The sequence below is a fragment of the Tachypleus tridentatus genome, chromosome 13 (assembly GCF_004210375.1).
Source record: "Tachypleus tridentatus isolate NWPU-2018 chromosome 13, ASM421037v1, whole genome shotgun sequence".
NCBI classification, from domain to species: domain Eukaryota; kingdom Metazoa; phylum Arthropoda; class Merostomata; order Xiphosura; family Limulidae; genus Tachypleus; species Tachypleus tridentatus.
The window spans coordinates 166,297,044-166,316,874 of record NC_134837.1 but is presented as its reverse complement, the minus strand read 5'-3'; the positions used below and the strand labels follow the sequence as shown (position 1 = coordinate 166,316,874).

The following is a 19,831-nucleotide window of genomic DNA, read 5'->3' as shown; positions in this document are numbered from 1 at the left end:
TTGGTTGGCTTTTTCTGTTATTATATGTTGCTTTACAAAACTAAGAAACCACAATTAGAACGTGTAAAACATAGAGTAAGAGCCCAAACCTTGAATTACAAAATTACCTATTTATCTCTTTCAGTGGCTACTTGTACTTACCATAATGATATCATAAACAACAACGTAGTATCGTGTATCTCCATTGAGATAATTTAAATTGAGTAATTAGCATTAACATTTTTGGAAAAATATCACTTAACAGCCTTTAAAAAAATTAAAATCTGCTGTGAAATATTATTTGTATTTTTCTGTGTTAGAAGTAATGTTCAGGCTGATTTGGTGAGCAAAATATTTGCAAGCTTTCAACTCAGTAATCATTCAGCTTTAGTTTGTTTGAAAGTATAGTTTTATTACTATTACATGAATATTTCGTTCGGTTTTGGTTTCAGTGAGCTTCGTTTATTTAATCTTATTTTCAGTAATGCCCCCAATGGCTCAGCGATACCGCGGACTTACAACGCTAAAACCGGGTTTCGATACCCGTGATGGGCAGAGCACAGATAGTCCATTGTGCAGCTTTGTGCTTAATTCAAAACAACAACAACAACAATAATTTTCAGTTATTTCTACCACTTGTCACATGAACATTTGTTTCTGGCGACATCGTGCTTTTAGTAATAACTGTATGTCTGCACTTATTCTCTCACTTGTCTTTTCATTCAATTGGCGACAATCAACTAAACTCGTGCTCCTACATTCTAGTTCGTTGAACCTGTTTTGTTTCCATGATCAGGTGACTTTTTCCTTCTTTCCCTTTCCTCTTGGCTCAGCATGGCCATGTGGTTAGGACGCTTGACTCGTAATCCGATAATCCGGGGTTCGAATCCCGTCACACCAAACATGCTCGTCCTTTGAGTCGTGGGACTGTTATAAGTGACGGTCAGTTCCTCGATGCGTTGGTAATAGAGTAGCCAAAGAGATGGAGGTTGATGACCATGACTAGCTGCCTTCCCTCTTGTCTTACACTGGTAAATTAGGAGCAGTTAGCGCAGATAACCCTGTTGTAGCTTTGCGCGAAATACAAACAAATAAACAAAATCCCTTTCCTTTGCGCGAAATTCTATAATACAAACACCGTGATATTTGTAAGTTTAGAAAGTGCAATTTTAGGTTTTACATAATACATATATATAATTGTTATTTACAGATGTAAACGTGAATTATGACATAGTGCATGCTTATATATAAAACAGAAAAGACTTTCCATTAGTATACATTTCGAATTGTCCTCAAGATATTCCAGAAATAAAAAATGATATTTGTGCAGTATCTATGATGTCAGAAAAACACGTAGGTTCAAGAAGTTTTGATAGAGTCCATCGGTGAGACAGCGGTAAGTCTTCGGACTTACAACACTAAAATCAGAGGTTCGTTCCCTTCAATGGACACAGAAGATAGCCCAACGTGACTTTGCTATAACAAAACACATATAGGTTTGATAGAAATAAATAAACCCTATAAAATAGCACTTTCAAAATGTGAACCTTTCTTCTTCAAAGGCAAATTGTACAATTTTTATTTTGCTTAAAATCTCAAACTGCATCTTTGTTTGTTTGTTTTTGAATTTCGTGCAAAGGCACACGAGGGCTAGCTGCGCTAGCCGTCCCTAATTTAGCAGTGTAAGACGAGAGGGAAGGCAGCTAGTTATCAACACCCACCGCCGATTCTTAGGCTACTCTTTTACCAACAAATAGTGGGATTGACCATCACATTATATTGCCCCTCCACGGCTGAAAGGGCGAGCATGTTTGGTATGAGGGGAATTCGAGCCCGCGACCATCACATTATATTGCCCCTCCACGGCTGAAAGGGCGAGCATAAACTACCCGCGACCCTCACATTAAGAGTCGAGTGCCTAAACTACCTGGCCATGCTTGTCTAAAATCTAAGTTCCTTGAAAAGTAAAGTAGCATATTTGATATTTGAGTGTTTTACGACTTATAATATAACGATACTTATTATTAAAAAATTAGGTATATTTGAAAACAGTCTAAGTGCATTCACACCTCTTGTTTTGTTTATTGAAAATATCGCAGGATATTTGCAATCTAAAACTATGATAATTCTTTATGTGGATTAATTTTTGACATGTGAAGATATAACGTGGGGAAATTGTGGTAAGATTTGGAACCATAATAAAGTGCCCTAACGTGTTAACCGAAACGGAAACCTAAATCAATAGCGGCCAAGAAATCCTACTTTCGAAATTGTATTTTTACGATGTTCATGTTACCGAAGGGTGGAGAGTTTATTTGTTTGTTACACAATAAAGTTTCTGCGCTTTATCCAGTGCATGGAATCTATTTCCGGATTTTAGCATTATAAGTTCGTAAACTTACAACTCACCCATCGAGGCAGAGCAGTTTATCACGATAACTAAATTATTAACGTTTGTGTTAATATGTTGTTTTATGTTAAATAATTATTGTTGAACTAAATAATTTTTTTTTTTACATAATTGATATGAAAGGAGATGAAAAAGTCTTATATGAGGTTAACACTTTTTTTCTGTAATGTTACAGGACGAGAATTATGGGTTATACTTTTGTCGTCAACTCCTAATGAGAGACCTCTGTTGAAGCCCAATGTTAAGTACATTGCCAATATGCATGGAGACGAGGTAAAACAGTTTATGAGTGTTTGATAAGATCATAAATTAATTATTCCACAGTTCAGCGATATTACTGTGATCATTGTTTTATGGAAAATACAATAAATAAAATAAATCAGTCATATGCTTAATACAAAACTCTCTGCTTTAGAATGCCAATCTAAAACAGCCTGAACTGATGTGTTAAAAAAGGTATTTTTTTTAAAATATGTAAATATCACACAGTTTTGGTTATAATTATTATAGCATGAAGATTCTTATAATATCTTCTTGTACATCTGACGTTCTATAATTTACAATAAACAACTGTAACGAAAGGTTCGGAATGCTAATTGCATTAGAACATTTCAGTAAACTTATACATTTCATTAATCAGTTTAATCTACTTTAGAAAGTTTCTGTTCCATCACTTTATAAATTTAAAGTGAGCATTTATGGGACTTGATTTTGACCTGGGAGGCAAGTTTTTCCCTAAAATATAAGGGCACTTCCAAAGTATCATTCCAAATTAGGAGAGGGAAATGATCTCATGATGCTCGAGTTCTCCCACTCCAATATCAGCAACAAAAAAGTAAACGGAAAATACATTTTACTTCCACCTACAAGAACATATGTTATTTTACTTATAGAGTACATAAAGGCACAATTTCAAAGAATATCAAGAAAACGTATAAAATATCACAATAAACCACATTAATAAAAAGTTGAATATTAAACAAACTTCTCACTGGAACGTCCTAGAAGAAGAATTTCTCACTACCTTTTCACATGTTAAAGATATCAGTAATATGGTCCATTATAAATGTAATCACTTGGTTTGTGTAAGCACTTTTAATATTTATTATCACAATGTTATTTAGTTGTTCCTGACCCATGCTATTCTGCAAGTACGTCTTCAGTCACCTTAAGCCACTGAATGACTGCTCCGTAGAGCTTGATGTTATGGGACTCATGACTAGAATACTAGCCACTTTATATAACACTGGCATCATTTAATGAAGTCTGTTTTGACAAAATGCGTTGATAACAGTTGTAGCAAGTTAAATTTCAGGACATGAGATAAATATTATTCTCTGTTTCTAGTATATTTCTGTCCACAGTGCAGTATTTAACAATTATATAGAAACTTCTCTTTTTTGATAATTCATTGAATACTACGTAGCCCGATCCACGCAGAATATTATGGTTGTTTCCATGAAATCTAGACTTCAGTTCAACGTGTATTTTGTTTAAACTTAGATAATATATCAACATACAATTATGATCTTCCGTAATTTACACAAGAGAGAAGTTTCCTTCTAGTGGTTCGCCGACAATGGCCTGAAGACGTTGAGGCGGTTGTTTAATTCTGGAAAGCTTCATGTCCTTGAATGACAAAAGTATATCTCTGATACGCTCATTAACGCTGACACTGAAGTTCACAGCTGTTTGCTATGCTGCGTTGAAACCCTCTTCATTTCGAATATACCTCATTGCTTTGGTCGTCAAGTCTGCCACCTGCCATACATCTGAACACATCTATTGCCTTTTCATGAAGATACTACTAAGAATACTCGAATGGTACGGTGTTTTATAGAGCAGTACTAGTACAAATACAAAGTCGAAGTTTCAAACAGCATAATGCAATGCATTGGGATCAGCATATGTTTTTGCGTCTCGATCATTTACAAATTTAAAGAGTACCTTTATTATCCTGGGTATTGCTGGACCACTGCCTTCATCACTTTTCAATGACAAGACCATCTAGTTACATTTTGAGGGTTGAGAGTTTTGGCGATCTGCTTAACGTCCATCTCAATATCAACAAACATGGCGTACCGTTTAGAACTTTCCTTGAAAGGTTATATGACCTTTGCATAGTTTCAAGCACGTTTCAGAGTGGCTCAGCTTCTATCATAGCATGCTGTATACCTAAATTCAGCAAGTGTTTATACCAATATACATAATTTGCTTTCGGTGAACGTTCCTTCATTCGTTTCACAAGACCTCTGTGTACCACCCTCACATTTTAGGCACCGTCAGAGCATACACTAAAAACGTCATCCAATTTCACCGTCAGAGAATACACCAACAATGTCATCCAACTTCAGGTATAATTTTACAAATTCATCCTTCATAAGTTTATAAATAACTTTTCCTTAAGTGGATTGAGTTTCGTAGAATCCAATAAATGGTTCCTTTGTCATATCTTTATGAATAAACCTTAGATGCATGATACTACTTCTGTTATACTTACGTCTGAGGTTTCATCCATGATGATGAAGTCTTGGCCACTTTCCTTTGCCTCAGAAGTTACCATTGCGATAACTAAATTGACTATGATGTCAAGTAGCTCGTTCAGAATGTCTGGTGATGTCCATTGAGCATGAGCCTTGAGTGAAACTTTGAGTTTTTCCGCATGCCATGGTATGTCTTAAGCCAAAGATGCAATAATACTAGGAAGTTTCCTCGACTGGTATCAGACGTCTCATTTATATCGTCCTGACTTTCTCATGTACCCATTATGATCACTTGGAGATATTATTGTTTCATAACACTTGCTGTTTATATGCATCGTACAGCTCAGTTAAAGCGATAAAATGGTTACCACATAGTAATTGAATTATGAATAATAAATATATTGTGATTGTCTTAATAGGATTGTGTTGTGTCACTTAGAATGTTAAACTACTTGTGACCCTTATGATGATGGATTAGACTTCTATTTCTTTCATGAATTCTTTCTTTTCTTCACGAATATTATAAATTTTAGTGAAGAAAAGCAATTTGTTTTTGTGTTTACGTCCATACAGCTATCCAGATAGTTTCAATTTGAAAACCCCCCAATGGCACAGCGGCATATCTGCGGATTCACACCACTAAAAACCGAGCTTCGATACATGTTGTGGGTAAAGCATAGATAGCCCGTTTATGCTTAAAACTAAACAAACAGACTGACAAAAATGGACATTAAATGCATTTTGTTTAAGTGTATATATAGGCTTATACATAGAACTTCATTCCGACATTTTGTGTATTGAACTATATTGTTTGTGTTTCTGTTTGAAACATGTTACACCTGTAACATGGAAGGCGTTTTTTCTACCAGAATCCTATGAGAGTTTTGTTTTTCTTGACTGCGAACTAATTCAAAAATAAATCTCTTATAACATTCTGGTAGACAACATTTGCAGACTATATTTGTATGGTAAATTACACGATGACTTATTGCTTTGAAAGCTAAAACTAATTTAAACTATTGAAAAAGTTGATGTTAGTTAATGTTGTCTAAACCATTTTGAGTAACACTTAAAATATTTTGCTAATAACTAAAACTTTTGATTCACGAAATTAGATATAAATTCTGATTGAAATAATACTTTAGAATTTATATTTTGTTTGGAAGAATTAATTTCACTCTAAGTTGAAATTCATTGCACTCTAAAGGTAAAGATTCAGTAAACACGTCGAAACATGTTATGTTTTTGTTTGTTTGTTTGTTTTTAATTTCGCGCAAAACTACACGAGGGCTATCTGCGCTAGCCGTCCTTAATTTACCAGTGTAGGACTAGAGGGAAGGCAACTAGTCATCACCACCCACCGCCAATTCTTGGGCTACTCTTTTACCAACAAATAGTGGGATTTCAGTCCCAACATAACGTCCCTACGGCTGAAAGGGCAAGCATGTTTGGTGTGACGGGGATTCGAACTCGCGATCCTCGGATTACAAGTCGAGCGCCTTAACCACCTGACCATGCTGGGCTCATGTTATGTGTATGAAAGTGTTTTCAAGTCTCATCGGGTTTCTTTTTTTATCCTCTACAGTATGTTATTCAGTATTTTATTGTGTTTTTGAGACTGGAAACAACCTAATTTTTGAAACTGCATAATAGGTCATTATTATTGAAAACTGAATTTCAACTTAACATATTTCCACAAGCTCCAACTGATTATTAAATATTTCTTTATTTTCTCTTTAGTCAGTTGGAAGAGAACTCTTAATACATCTAGCTGGATATCTTCTCAACAACTATGATAGTGATCACTACGTTCGTTGGTTGATGGACAATACCCAGATCCACCTCATGCCATCTATGAATCCAGATGGATTTGAAATGGCCATAGAAGGAACGTGTTCCCGTGGGCCAGGCAGGTAAGTTTGTACTAATATTTGTATCAACTACTTGATGAAAGGAGGTTATTATTTGAGCATAGCTTTATTAGTACGTTCTTTAAATCATTAGCTCCATGCCCAGAATAAAGTTGTTTGTTGGGCCAATATGAATTATATACGTTGGTGTATTGTTACTGTCAAGGAACAAAGGAGTTTTTTGTTATTTGTAATATATATATTCACATCCGTCTAGTTAAACAGTTGAAGATAAAAGTGTAACCTTTGAGACAAGTAAAAAGTAATTAACTTAGAGTTATATCTTCCTTTTACCATCGGAGGGAAAGACGCTATTTTGAGTTAGACCGTTACTGGTATTTAAATATATATTTATCTACACCATCTAACAAATAAAGATGTCCTGTTAATGAAACGGCTTATTATTTATAGTTACATTTAGCTCATTCTCCTGAGGGGTGAAATTCTCTTCAGCCATGTTAGTTCTTTAATTATATCTACCTCGCCGAAATAACGAAAGAAATATCCTATCTAAACTGTCACTGTATTAGAAGTTATACACGTACGCAAACTGAAAAAAAAAACCTTTATATAGTTATAGCGCAGGTGCTTATGATACTTAACATTTTCTACACGTTTACATTATTCTGAAAAAAGCATTAGCATTTTAAGCTTGAAAAAGTCGCATGCAATGGCATCTGTTGACATTTTATGATTGTATTCCTAAAACTATGTTGCTACTGTCAGATTTTGTAACCGGATTCTTTACACTAGTTGTCTAGAACTTGTTGGCGATAAATTTAAACAATAAACAAACAACGCAGCTCACTTAATTTAAAATAGTATATTAAATCAAAGTCAAACGTATATACAAATGTTCGTTACAATGTTGTTTATCACACTCGTGTTCAGAACTTTAAATAATTTTTCTTTTTCTTCAAGGTTCACACAGTCTCATTCAATTATTTTAGAATATAACTTACATGACTAATTGTTTGTCCTTGCTCTGTTATTACAATACAACCTGTGATAATTTACTTTCAAAATCACCACCATACACTTTTTTATGGGCCCGGCATGGCCAAGCGTGTTCAGGCGTGCGACTCGTAATCTGAGGGTCGCGGGTTCGCATCCCTGTCGCGCCAAACATGCTCACCCTTTCAGCCGTGGTAGCGTTATAATGTGACGGTCAATCCCACTATTCGTTGGTAAAAGAGTAGCCCAAGAGTTTGCGGTGGGTGGTGATGAATAGCTGCCTTCCCTCTAGTCTTACACTGCTAAATTAGGGACGGCTAGCACAGATAGCCCTCGAGTAGCTTTGTGTGAAATTTAAAAACAAATAAACAAACAAACACTTTTTATCGTTAAACTTACAATCATACAGTCTATACTCAATTAATAATTTTTCAAGCGTATTTATATCCCGACAAAAGTCAGGAATATTCCACGCAATACTAAATTTGTATTCCAGTAGTGTACACGTGTATGTACATAATAGACAATGACTGAAGTAGCTAATATAATATTGTTGCACAAAGTTGTTTAAATTAGTAATATAATTTAACTACTCTTTATACAGATAGTAAAGTACTTTATAATGCTAAAACATATACATTTATGTTAATTTTAAGTCTGGCTCCCCATGCAGCATTACAATAGAATGGTGATTTGTTGACGTTTCGTTCAATGTTTTTGGATTTTGTGTAAACAGCCATGCAGTTGTCTAAGCGATATTTCATGCAACATTTCTTCCAGATTCAATCCCATAACACCTGCTTTTTACAAATGTTCTGGGGATGCACATCACCAGATCGCAGTAGCATTAGCGTACTTAGCATGTTAAGTATGTTTCATACAATATGTCGTGGCTTCGATATAACAAATTATAACCCCTATCAAACATTCTGTGTACAAGCCTGTAAGCTTGCATTTCTTGTTATAAATAATTGAATGTTATTGTAATCAAAATGGTCAGAACATTTTCTTCGCCCCCCTAATGGTACAGTGGTATACCTGTAGACTTGTGCCTCTAAAAACCGGGTTTTGACACCCGTGGTTGGCAGAGCATAGATAGCCCTTTGTGTAGCTTTATGTATAACAAACAAACAATCTTCCTTCCATTAAGTTTACAAACTTGCAACATTAAAAAGTGAGGTAGATTCCTTTTAATTAACGCAGCAAATAGCCCAAGGTGGGTTTGCGTTGGAAAAACAACAACCACAAAAAGAACCTTTACTGTAACAAGGTTTATTGTCATTTTATTTCGTTACAGGTACAATAAAAATAGTTACGACTTAAATCGAAACTTCCCAGATTATTTTGAAGACAATAAAGAAAAAGAGCAACCTGAAACATTAGCTGTCAAGAAATGGTTGAGTAAAACTCCTTTTATTTTATCAGCTAATCTTCACGGAGGAGCTCTTGTAGCTATATATCCTTACGACAATCTCCCTACTTCACAAAAGATCACAAGTAAGTTCCTTCAGCTTTGTTTTTTCTAAGTATGTGAAACATTAACTTATTATAGTTAAAATGTGCAAATCGTGGTAAATGAAAACCTTTTTGCATGATTTAAGCGTCATTTTCTGAGAACCGTCCAGTGCATCTGTTTAAGACAAGTGCTTTCATATTATTTAAACCTGTATTTTTGTTGTTTTAATAACAACTATTCTACCAGCTTATATTCAATAAGTTATTTTTGTCATAACTTTTCAGTATTATTTACGTTCTTTAAGTGAGCCAATACGCAAAATAAAAGAAAAATTAACATAAAAACAATATTGTAAAGATAAACATTTTTATTATCCTACAGTTTTAATTATTTCTATTTCATATTGAATAATATTCATGTATTATTTTATTGTAATAATTTACAGCTATTTTTTACGTATAAAAAGCTTGATATCTTAGTATTTATCGCCAACTTACTTGGTGGATTCCTACAATAAAAAGTAATTACAGCAACATGTCCCACCACGTAAAAAGTCTTTTTCTAACAACTACAAGTATAATACGTCGATTGAATAATTTTAAACTAAACTGGAGCTTCGACTGTTAAATAAAGATGTTCATATTAATGTTTTTGAGAATATCTTCTGTATACAAATTAAAAACTTTGTGCACAATTATACATCCCTGTCTTACTCCTCTTTTGATAGGAATACTTCTGATTCATTACCAACCAGTTTTGCCCTGAATATTGCAGATTTTTAGATATGGGGTCAAAATAGAGATTTTTGGCATGAAAAAATAATGACAATATAATTTCTCAAACCTTGTTTGTTACCTTTTTTAGGTGATTGTAGTTTCACTTTCAGCTACCCATCTTGTTTCTGTAATCTCTTGAAGATATCTAGCCCCATTTTTATGACAACGATATTTTAAAATAATATTGTTCTTTAGTTTCTATGTCCATCATGGACACAAATCTGTAAAAGAGTAACAATGTTCCATTTGAAACACTTCGGTTCAACAAAATATGTTGTCGGTGTATGATGGTTTCTCGAGAAACAATGACAACATTTGTATTTGTTTAATGCATATTAGATGACAACTGCTCGTGACGTTACTGCTACAATTTTATCTTTAACAGTGGTACCGTATGTATGAACACTACGATGTACAGTTATAAACGTACTACATGTTACGCATATGTTTGTAAAATGTATATTGATACAATATTTAGATCCTGTTAGTTATTTGGAAAATTTGTAAACACTGGATTGGGGAACTACTGAATAATGTTGAAAATCAGTTAAGAGTACGGAGTTGAGTGCTTAAACCCACAACGTCTCAACCCTTACTGCCTTTCACTCTATGCAGGTAGTTGTGGGAAGGCAAATAATCGTGAAAACACTTCTAATTTCTAAAGTAGAAATGAAAGGTTTGGTCTGAATTTCGCATAAAGCTACACGAGGGCTATTTGCGCTAGCCGTCCTAATTTAGCAGTGTAAGGCTAGAGGGAAGGCAGCTAGTCATCACCACCCGCCGCCAACTCTTGGCCTACTCTTTTACCAAGAAATAGTGGGATTGACCGTACATTATAACGTCCCCACGGATGAAAGGGGTGCATGTTTGGTGTGACGGGGATTCGAACCCATGATCCTCAGATTACGAATAGAGTGCCCTAACCACCTGACCATGCCGGGCCAGAAATGAAAGGAGACCACTCTAATATGTTTCTACTATATTTTATACAGGGTGTTCGGAAAGTCACTCTTCACTTATATATTTATTAACAGATATATTTCAATATAGAATACAGGAGGGAAGTATGAATGACAATTATAAACAATGTTGAAAGTGACCCCCGTTGGCATCAATACAGGCCTGGATCCTTCTTATTTTGTTTCTAAACACCGCTATCAGTTGCTGGCTCGAAATAGATTGAATGAATGCTGTTATTGCTGCTTTCAAAACTGCACAGTGACTTTCTGAACACCCTGTAGATTATTCCCAACAAAATAAATTAAATAATAAAACGGGAACTAAAACTGTGAAAATATTAGGTATATCTTAAAAACAGACCTGTTGGAACTCGTTAATAGAAGGTTACTAAGAATTGTTAATTTAAAAATGGGGAATAGGAATTTTAAAAAAAATACAGTAACAGGATAGGTAGCTTAATGTGTTTTGACTATCCTACATATTACAACTTTTATATACATGCACGCTTTATAACTTTCTTTTTTCCGAGTTCTAAACCTATATCTATAGACAGCCATACAAAATTTTCAAGTTGTATATTCAATGCAAATATAAAACAACGAGTCACAACATGATAGCGTATGTACACAAGTAAACATTTTAAATATTTCTTATAGTTGTTATATATTTCCTCTCATGATTATGTTGCAGATGGCCAGATTTTCCCTTAAAGTGACGTTCTGCACACTCTATAAGGCCAGAAACGTGTTAATTAACACTTGCAAATTGATCATATTAACATACTCTTCCCAAGTCCTCATTAAGGTAGTTTGATACCTTAACGAAGTTATTTTATCAAGGCCATTTGAATGGGGGTACAAAATATTTGAAGTTAATTATGATTAATACATATTATGTTAACTGATATGTTAAAAATATTATAATAATTATTATTTATTTCTAGAACATTACGAAAACAAGCTAAAACATTGCCCTAAAATAATTTTTTCTTCTTTGGCGGAAGTAGAATCTCTAATTACATCTTGATAATTTATTTGGCTAAGCAACGCGTTTTCCATCGTGAGAAATTAATGACATTTAAGAGTTCATTTAACATCGAAGTAGGCACAAGTACGTTCTTATAATTTAATTATAAACAGATGTATAAAGTTAAGAAGTTTTAAACTATTTAGTGTAAAGAAATGCTTCCTGCTACAATTTGAAGTCATTCGAGAAAGAAAAATGGAATCTTTAATATATTTTGTATTTTTATGGTGGTTACGAGGTCAGTCAAATTGATCTAGTTTGTACTGAGTAAGAATAAAACAAATAATAGATAAAAAATGAAAATTTATAAAAAAACTGATCTGATGGCACGGGTCATCAGTGAGGTCGCCTCACCACTTGGATTTTGTTTTAGAATTAAGCACAAAGCTACACAATGGCTATCTGTGCTCTGCCCACCACGAGTATCGAAACCCGGTTTTTAGTGTGTAAGTCCGCAGACATACCATTGTGCCACTGAAGGGCACCACTTGGATTCCTGGAACAACTGCGCCATAGCTAATGCGGCTTTGACTCTTCTATTCATTTTTGATGGCGTTTGAGGCATGACACTTCCATGATCTTTTTCTAATGTGACGATCCTAAACACTGGTGAGCCTTCGCTACTGTATACTATATTATAAAGCTAAGTATTTTGTAAATAAAATGTATAGCTACAAATTTTCTGCCTAACTTTCGTCATATCCTGCTTGCACAATTAAGATAAATGTGGCTATATTGGAAACTACTGGTCTTATTATGCTATCTTGTTTACATAAGTTGACAGTGATCCTACTAATCCTAAACTTTAATCATTTTATCATTAATACATGCATCATAACTTAATTGTAAGAGGCAGTTTTCTTTGTGAAATTCTCCAGCACTTCCAGCACTTCTGAGAACATCCGGGTAGTGAACGTAGGTTTTCTCTGGATACTCATGTTTCCCTCTCAAAAAAAAAACTTAGGGTGTTGGATCCACAGATCTCGAGTAGAAGTAAAAGATAAACATAATTATAAACCGTTTGTGTTGAATTATTAGAATCTTATATGACATTACATATTGCTAATGTTTGTGTTTATCTTCTGACAAAAATAGACTATGGACAAGAAAGAACTATCTCCTCAAACTGTAGTCGATGTATTTATATTACATACTGACAAATAATATCAGCAGTTTTAGGTCGAGAAGTATTTTACTGAGTGCAGTGTGAAGAATTATAATTTTATTTTTAATTTGGAATACTTTATTTTTCGTTCATTCATTACTAGTTACATTTTAGTGTTAAGGTAGCCTACAAACTGACTTTATCCATGGAAAATCAACATATTGAAGAATGGGGACAATAATAAATTAATCTTTTAATTTATATAATTAAACTTAAGCTACTCGAAAGTGTAAAAAAAATATACATGAACTAGCTAAGAGAATATTATTATTTGAAATAGTAAAGGCAGCATAATATAAACTATTCTACAAGTAGGATAAACCCTTTTGTCATCATAGAACCACCAAATTTATTATGTTAACAGTTTATCGTCCATTATAATTTATGCAGCATGTAATATGCATACATCTAGTGCTTTCGAATGATATACATGAAAACATCCAACTGGTGTGGATGTTATAAATACTGTCACAAAACTTCAAGTTTTGATTTTCAGATCAACTTCTAAGGCATATTAAGTCTTCTACTCCAGACGACGACGTATTTCGCCATCTTGCTTTACTGTATTCCTCTAATCACCCTATCATTCACCAGGGAAAGCAATGTCGGATGGGTGTTCCAGACTTCGAAAATGGAATTACCAATGGTGCCGAATGGTACGCTGTGAAAGGTACAGTTAAACTTTTCATAGTTAAAGCTTATTATGTTTTGAAAGCTAGTTCCTATTTTTAAGATGCATTAACGCACCATTTGGTTCACCCAGGTAACTCAAAACCATAAAAGTGTAATTTACGTCTCAAAATTCACACCTCAGAGATGATGAGTGCAGTTAATAATTTTGTGTTTTAAAAAAAGGGTAAATTAGAAACAGTGAAACAAGATATACGGAAATTAAAAAATAAATGTTAAGATTTTCATCCAAAAGTATTGGTCATATGAGTGAAGTAACAGTTTACTATGATCAGTTACATTCACACATTTTTTCTAAGTTTGGAAGATAACAAGACACCACGTGAGCTTTGCCATGACTACTTGAATACCTGTTTATAAACAAGTGTAATAAAAAAGTTATTTTTTGTAAAAAACAAAAAGGGATCAGTATATACATATCCTAATTATAGTAATATATAAAATGTTAATGCCAGAAATAATATTGAAACAAGAAACTCAAATCTACAAATCTAAATTATCTTTTTTTCAGATTAACAAAATTAATGATTTTCCTAGGTATGGATAATTTTCGTTTTTAAATTTTGACTTTCTTGTACCATTTAAATTTTCTATATTACTATAGCTAGCTAGGTCACATATACATCGATCCCTGTTTGTCCCTGTTTTATAAAATTATTTTTTTATTCTACTTGTAATCCACTCCACTTGTAATCTGAGGGGCGCGGGTTCGAATCCTCGTCGCACCAAACATGCTCGCCATTTTGGCTGTGGGAGCGTTAAAATGTAACGGTCAATCCCATTATTCGTTGGTAAAAGAGTAGTCTAAGAGCTGGCGGTGGGTGGTGATAACTAGCTGCCTTCCCTCCTTGTCTTACACTGCTAAATTAGGGATAGCTAGCGCAAATAGCCCTTGTGTGAAATTTAAAAACAAACAAATCGTTTTACCGATATCACTACTATATGTTCTTAATGATATAAATATAGAAGCTGATTATTTATGTGGTTTTTAGAGTTATAGAAATATAAAAATGATGTTTTACCTTTGAACAGCAGTACTTACAATTTTTAAGGGTTTTTTTTTCAGATATTACAGTAGAAACTTCTACGTCTATGTGGTTCGTAAGGAAGAATAACTATTTTCAAATAGTTTATTTAAAGCAATGTTCTAGACGTATATGCTTAATTTATAAAGGCTGCTTTTCTACTAGTAAAATTTTACACATCCTTAGTGGGGTTGAATCTTAGTCTATATATATATATATTTATCTATTGCTATACGTTATATATAGAGAGTTAAATTACACGGAAACTATGTATTATCACTATGTTCTCAAAGAAGTTTCCCTGACCATCTGAAACTACAACTTAACATTTTGTATCTGGAACTAATGCAATCAAATAGTTAATAATTACAGTAAATCATCAGGAACCATATCAGCTGACTACTAGCTATATTTGTTACCACTACAATGTATAAAGTTAGTTACAACATCAACTAATGGTTTACCCATAGTTCAGCATAAAAAAAGACAGCAAACAAGATAAATAAAAAGAAATTAACAAGCTGTAAAAATTAACAAGCTGTAAATAATTAACAATAATTAACAAGCTGTAAATAATTAACAATAATTAACAAGCTGTAAATAGGGATCGTAAAAAAGTAAGGAAACAAGAGTGGAAATAAGGTAAACATTATTCACTTAAACCATGAAACCCTATTTTGATTCCACCAAATGTAATTCTAGGTAACAGCAAAACATGGGTTTGCAGTTTGAGTAAATAATGTACAAAATATTCTCTAATTTTGTTTCCTTACTTTTTACGATTCCTATTTACAGGATTTTAAATTCCCAAGTTTGTATTCATCTTGTTATATTTGTTTTACAGAACAAGGCACCAAATCAATGAATATAAATCAAAGGTCATTGACACAGCACACCTAACTTCAGCAGCATAGAACACATTTTGCATTTTAAATTAATGCATGTACAAAACAAAACACATATACATTTAAACTGTAATTTTACTAACGTTTACTACAACTATGATTAGTGACTCGGGATGCTCCAGGTGGCTCAATAGAAATAATTAATTTTGCCATTTGAGTTTCAGTAAAATATTACTTTGAGTTTAATACATAATTTTATTGAATATTTTAGACTTCTTATTAAACTATCTTATTATTTTCTGTTCGTCGTTACTGAAATAATTTGTTTAAGTCGACATTTATTTCACGGTTCCGAGCTCACCTCTCACTGCAATTCTCATTTTTTATTCTTACTGGATATAACAGACACTTTTGGAGAGGACTATTTTTGCTGACAAATTTGTTATTTCTTACAAGCATATCCAGAATGTTTGAAAGAGAGATTCTAATTTGCGGGATCAAAAACCAACACCAATTTTGCGAAGCACAGTCAGAATGCACAACATACTAATGCTATGTGGGTCTGGAGTTATGCGACTATTTCAAGTTTAAAAACGCTAATACTTTATCAGAAGAATGTATACTATATAAATAAACGTTAGATTCCATAAGCGGCTCTACTATAGTTATTTAAAAATGCTTTTATTTACGTCACAAAATAGGGGTTCAGTTGAGCCTCTCGAAACCCCCTGCTTACGTGCGTGACAAAAACTTTGATAGAAGGTTCTAAGGCAGATTCCATCGCATGTTACCAAATTAGGTTTCTTACTTCTTAAGACTTCAGAACAGAATTTCTTCTTAACTTGGCATCATCTCTTACTCTGGAATAACAAACACATAAATATGTTAATAAACTTGCTAACAAGCAAGAGAAATGTCACTACCAGACCGAGTCTCACAACTATTATGCATGAAGAACCTAGTCTTTGCATATACATAGGATAGAGTCAGTTAGCCAAACCAAGGATATTTGCTAAGTAGGAATTAAGTCACACTACATATATATGTATAAAAATATGTAAAAAACTTTTCATTCTAATACTTGTAGACAATGAAAGTCTAACAGGATGAAGAAAGTAAGATAACTGTCCGCTCTGTGACAATTGTTAACTAAGGTCAGCTTCTTTGCCGAGCGATAATTTGTTGCTAATCCATTTGATACATTTCTGTTTCCCATCCATGTGGAAGACACAAAATCCCAGAGCTAACATCACTTACATTCCTTTATCGTTATCCTAGCGACCAGTTTTCTCATAAATGATACATTAAGTAATACTACTGTAGTGTTCATACTTACTATTAAAATAATATTTGTTTAATAAACCTTAGATGGAAGCAGCAGTGAATGAAGACAGTCTCTCCTTTTGAAGGTTATTTAGTGTTTATTGAGTTTCGTAATATGATATAATGCAGATAATTATGTATTCGTATTTTTGCACATCCTGGGAAGATGAGAACTAATACTTATGCCTTATTTCTAGGAGGAATGCAGGACTACAACTATGTGCAAGCAGGTTGTATGGAGATCACTGTCGAACTTTCGTGCTGCAAATACCCCCATCATTCAGAATTACCTCAATTTTGGGAAGCAAATCGCGAATCCCTGCTGAAATATTTGGGAGCTGCTCATGAAGGTTGCATATTATCATAGAGATATAGACAAATAAAGTAGATATAGAGGACTTTTATAGAAAAATGTTGTGATTAATATAGTCTTTGTTGACACTTTTGAAAAAAATAGTTTTTTGTATTTAAACATTTGCATTTTGTACAGTGTATCTGAAAGTTTATTCATTTTTTAGCTGTAACTTAAACAGTAAATGATTGCAATGGTTAATTAAAATAAACTCCTCGTTCAGTATCAAGTTATGTGTGTATTAATAGTTTCTTTTGTGATAAAATAAATACCAGTCTTAAAAAATGGATAATATATTTATTTTAGAAATATATTTGATTTTCTCAAAATGTGCCTAAAAAACAACAACAACATATTTCATTTCTTTTTCTCGTCTATACATTTTGTTATAATACTTAAGAACGGAAATGTTTTGGCCTAACATTAGTCTATGCAACATTATGGCGTACCCTTATCTTCATGCCACAGTCTTATTCACAAAACTACCTGTACGATTTTTAATTTTCTAAAACTAGGTTATTGATTTATATTTATAGATTTTTATATCATACTTCCTCTTTCTGTTACAATAACTAAGTTTATGCGATACCGTGCTACTACTTTGAAACAGACGTTATTTTTAAAATTGAAGAAAACCACTTAGCTGTGTTGTAGATAATATATAAAAAAGGTAATAATTCAAGTGTTGAATATGATTTTGACATCCATAAGAATAAATATAACATGTAATCATTAATTTTTTTCAATATTAGAAAATTCATGTTCCGTTTTATTTAGGTGTTAAAGGTTTAGTGGTAGACTCAAATGGAAACTTTCTATCGAAAACGAGATTGAAAATCGAAAGACGAAACATGAGTTTCTGTTCAACAAAAAATGGCGAATACTGGAGGATTCTTCTCCCTGGAAATTATACCATCCAGGTAAGAAAAACAAAAACACAGACTTCTAAGAATGGTTATTTTATATCGTATATTTAGCAATAATAATAATTAAAATAAATGATTCATTATTATATAATTAGAGATAATAATAATTTATCTATGGTATTATTTAATATTCAATAACATTATATATCAATAATAATTTAAATTTTTTTCAATATTAACAATTTAAAAATAATAATATATTATTTTCAATTAAAATAACATTTTAAAGATAATTTATACATCCGTAAGACACAATATTATAAATCGTCACTATGTCCTGACATAAAAATTAAAACAATAATAGTAATTTATTATAAAAGAAAATCTTGAAATATTTAATGTAAAAATTATTACCTGGTGAGATATTGTAACTTGCTAATACTAAAAAAATACCACAGACACGTAATTACAACTATTACTGTTTATATATTCAATTGCAATATACACTTGATATTTTGTTTCTTGATGTTTCTTCTCAATAAACGTTATAGCACTACGATTAAATTGAAATATCGTAAATGATTAATGTTTTTAAAAACTGAAAATTTGTCCAATTCATGTCTTTCAGGCTTATATGAAAGGTTTTGCAGTAACAGAGGCTCATTTTTCTGTTATGAATAATCAAATGACATACCTGAACTTGACAATGTACTCTAAAGAAGAGATGGAAGCACTAAAAACAACGACAAAGCCTTCTGATTTGGAAATAAAAGATTCTGTAGGAACCTTTTATTCTACGAGATACAGTTCACACAATGTAACTGTTTCCGTGGTTTCAGATAGTACAAATTATCCATTTCTGTTTGAAGGTGTGACAAAAATAAGAAATGAGCTATCTACAAAAAACGCTTCTACTAATGCACAAGTTGGAGCTCTTGGTGATGCCTCGGGAAAGAGCTACACGACTCGTGACAGTTCATACCTCTTACTAGTATTACTTGGATGTATGGGCTCAGTTTTATTTTCTCAATGAAGCACATTGAAGATCGGTAATTAAAATACATCGTTTTTGATTTAAAAACTACAAAATGATGAGTTCTGTGTTACCCATTACAATGTATCATAAATGCATAGAAAGTGTTGCAGAATTTGGGTTTACAAACTTTTGTCGAATTAAGGTTTCGTTTTTCATCCACCAGAAGTATTGTTTTATTTTTTTGAAGTTTACTGAAATAAAGCAAGCTGTGTAACACAAGACTGTTGATTTTATCCTGGCATTTCATAACGTGGTCACGTATTCTGTTGTTTTGTTTGAATTTTGCGCAAAGCTACATGAAGGATATCTGTGCTAGCCGCACCTAATTTGGTAGGGTAAGATCAGAAGGAAAGTAGCTAATCATCACCACCCACCACCAACTCTTTTACCAACGAATAGGGGGTTCGACCGTAACATTATAACGCCCCCACGGCTTAAAAGGTGATCATATTTGGTATGACACGGATTTGAACCCGCCACCCTCGGCTTACGAAACGAGTGCTTTAACCATCCAGCCATGCCCGGGCCTCGTATTCTGTGGAACTTGTGTATTTGAAAAACCAGATACATTCATC

The 19,831-nt window shown here is 33.1% G+C and overlaps 1 protein-coding gene across 3 annotated transcripts in view; it reads left to right on the top strand.

Moving 5' to 3' along the window:
- Positions 1 to 19,475, top strand: part of LOC143237296 (carboxypeptidase D-like) — a 36,255-nt gene extending 16,780 nt beyond the window's left edge. For all 3 annotated transcript variants that reach the window (XM_076476381.1, XM_076476380.1, XM_076476382.1), the window contains exons 3-9: positions 2,565 to 2,662; positions 6,613 to 6,785; positions 9,034 to 9,233; positions 13,616 to 13,789; positions 17,200 to 17,352; positions 18,132 to 18,274; positions 18,849 to 19,475. In XM_076476381.1, coding sequence (XP_076332496.1) covers positions 2,565 to 2,662; positions 6,613 to 6,785; positions 9,034 to 9,233; positions 13,616 to 13,789; positions 17,200 to 17,352; positions 18,132 to 18,274; positions 18,849 to 19,253 — 1,346 coding nt within the window. In that variant the 3' untranslated portion in view covers positions 19,254 to 19,475. The remainder of the gene's footprint in view (positions 1 to 2,564; positions 2,663 to 6,612; positions 6,786 to 9,033; positions 9,234 to 13,615; positions 13,790 to 17,199; positions 17,353 to 18,131; positions 18,275 to 18,848) is intronic.
- The last annotated feature ends 356 nt before the right edge of the window (positions 19,476 to 19,831 follow it).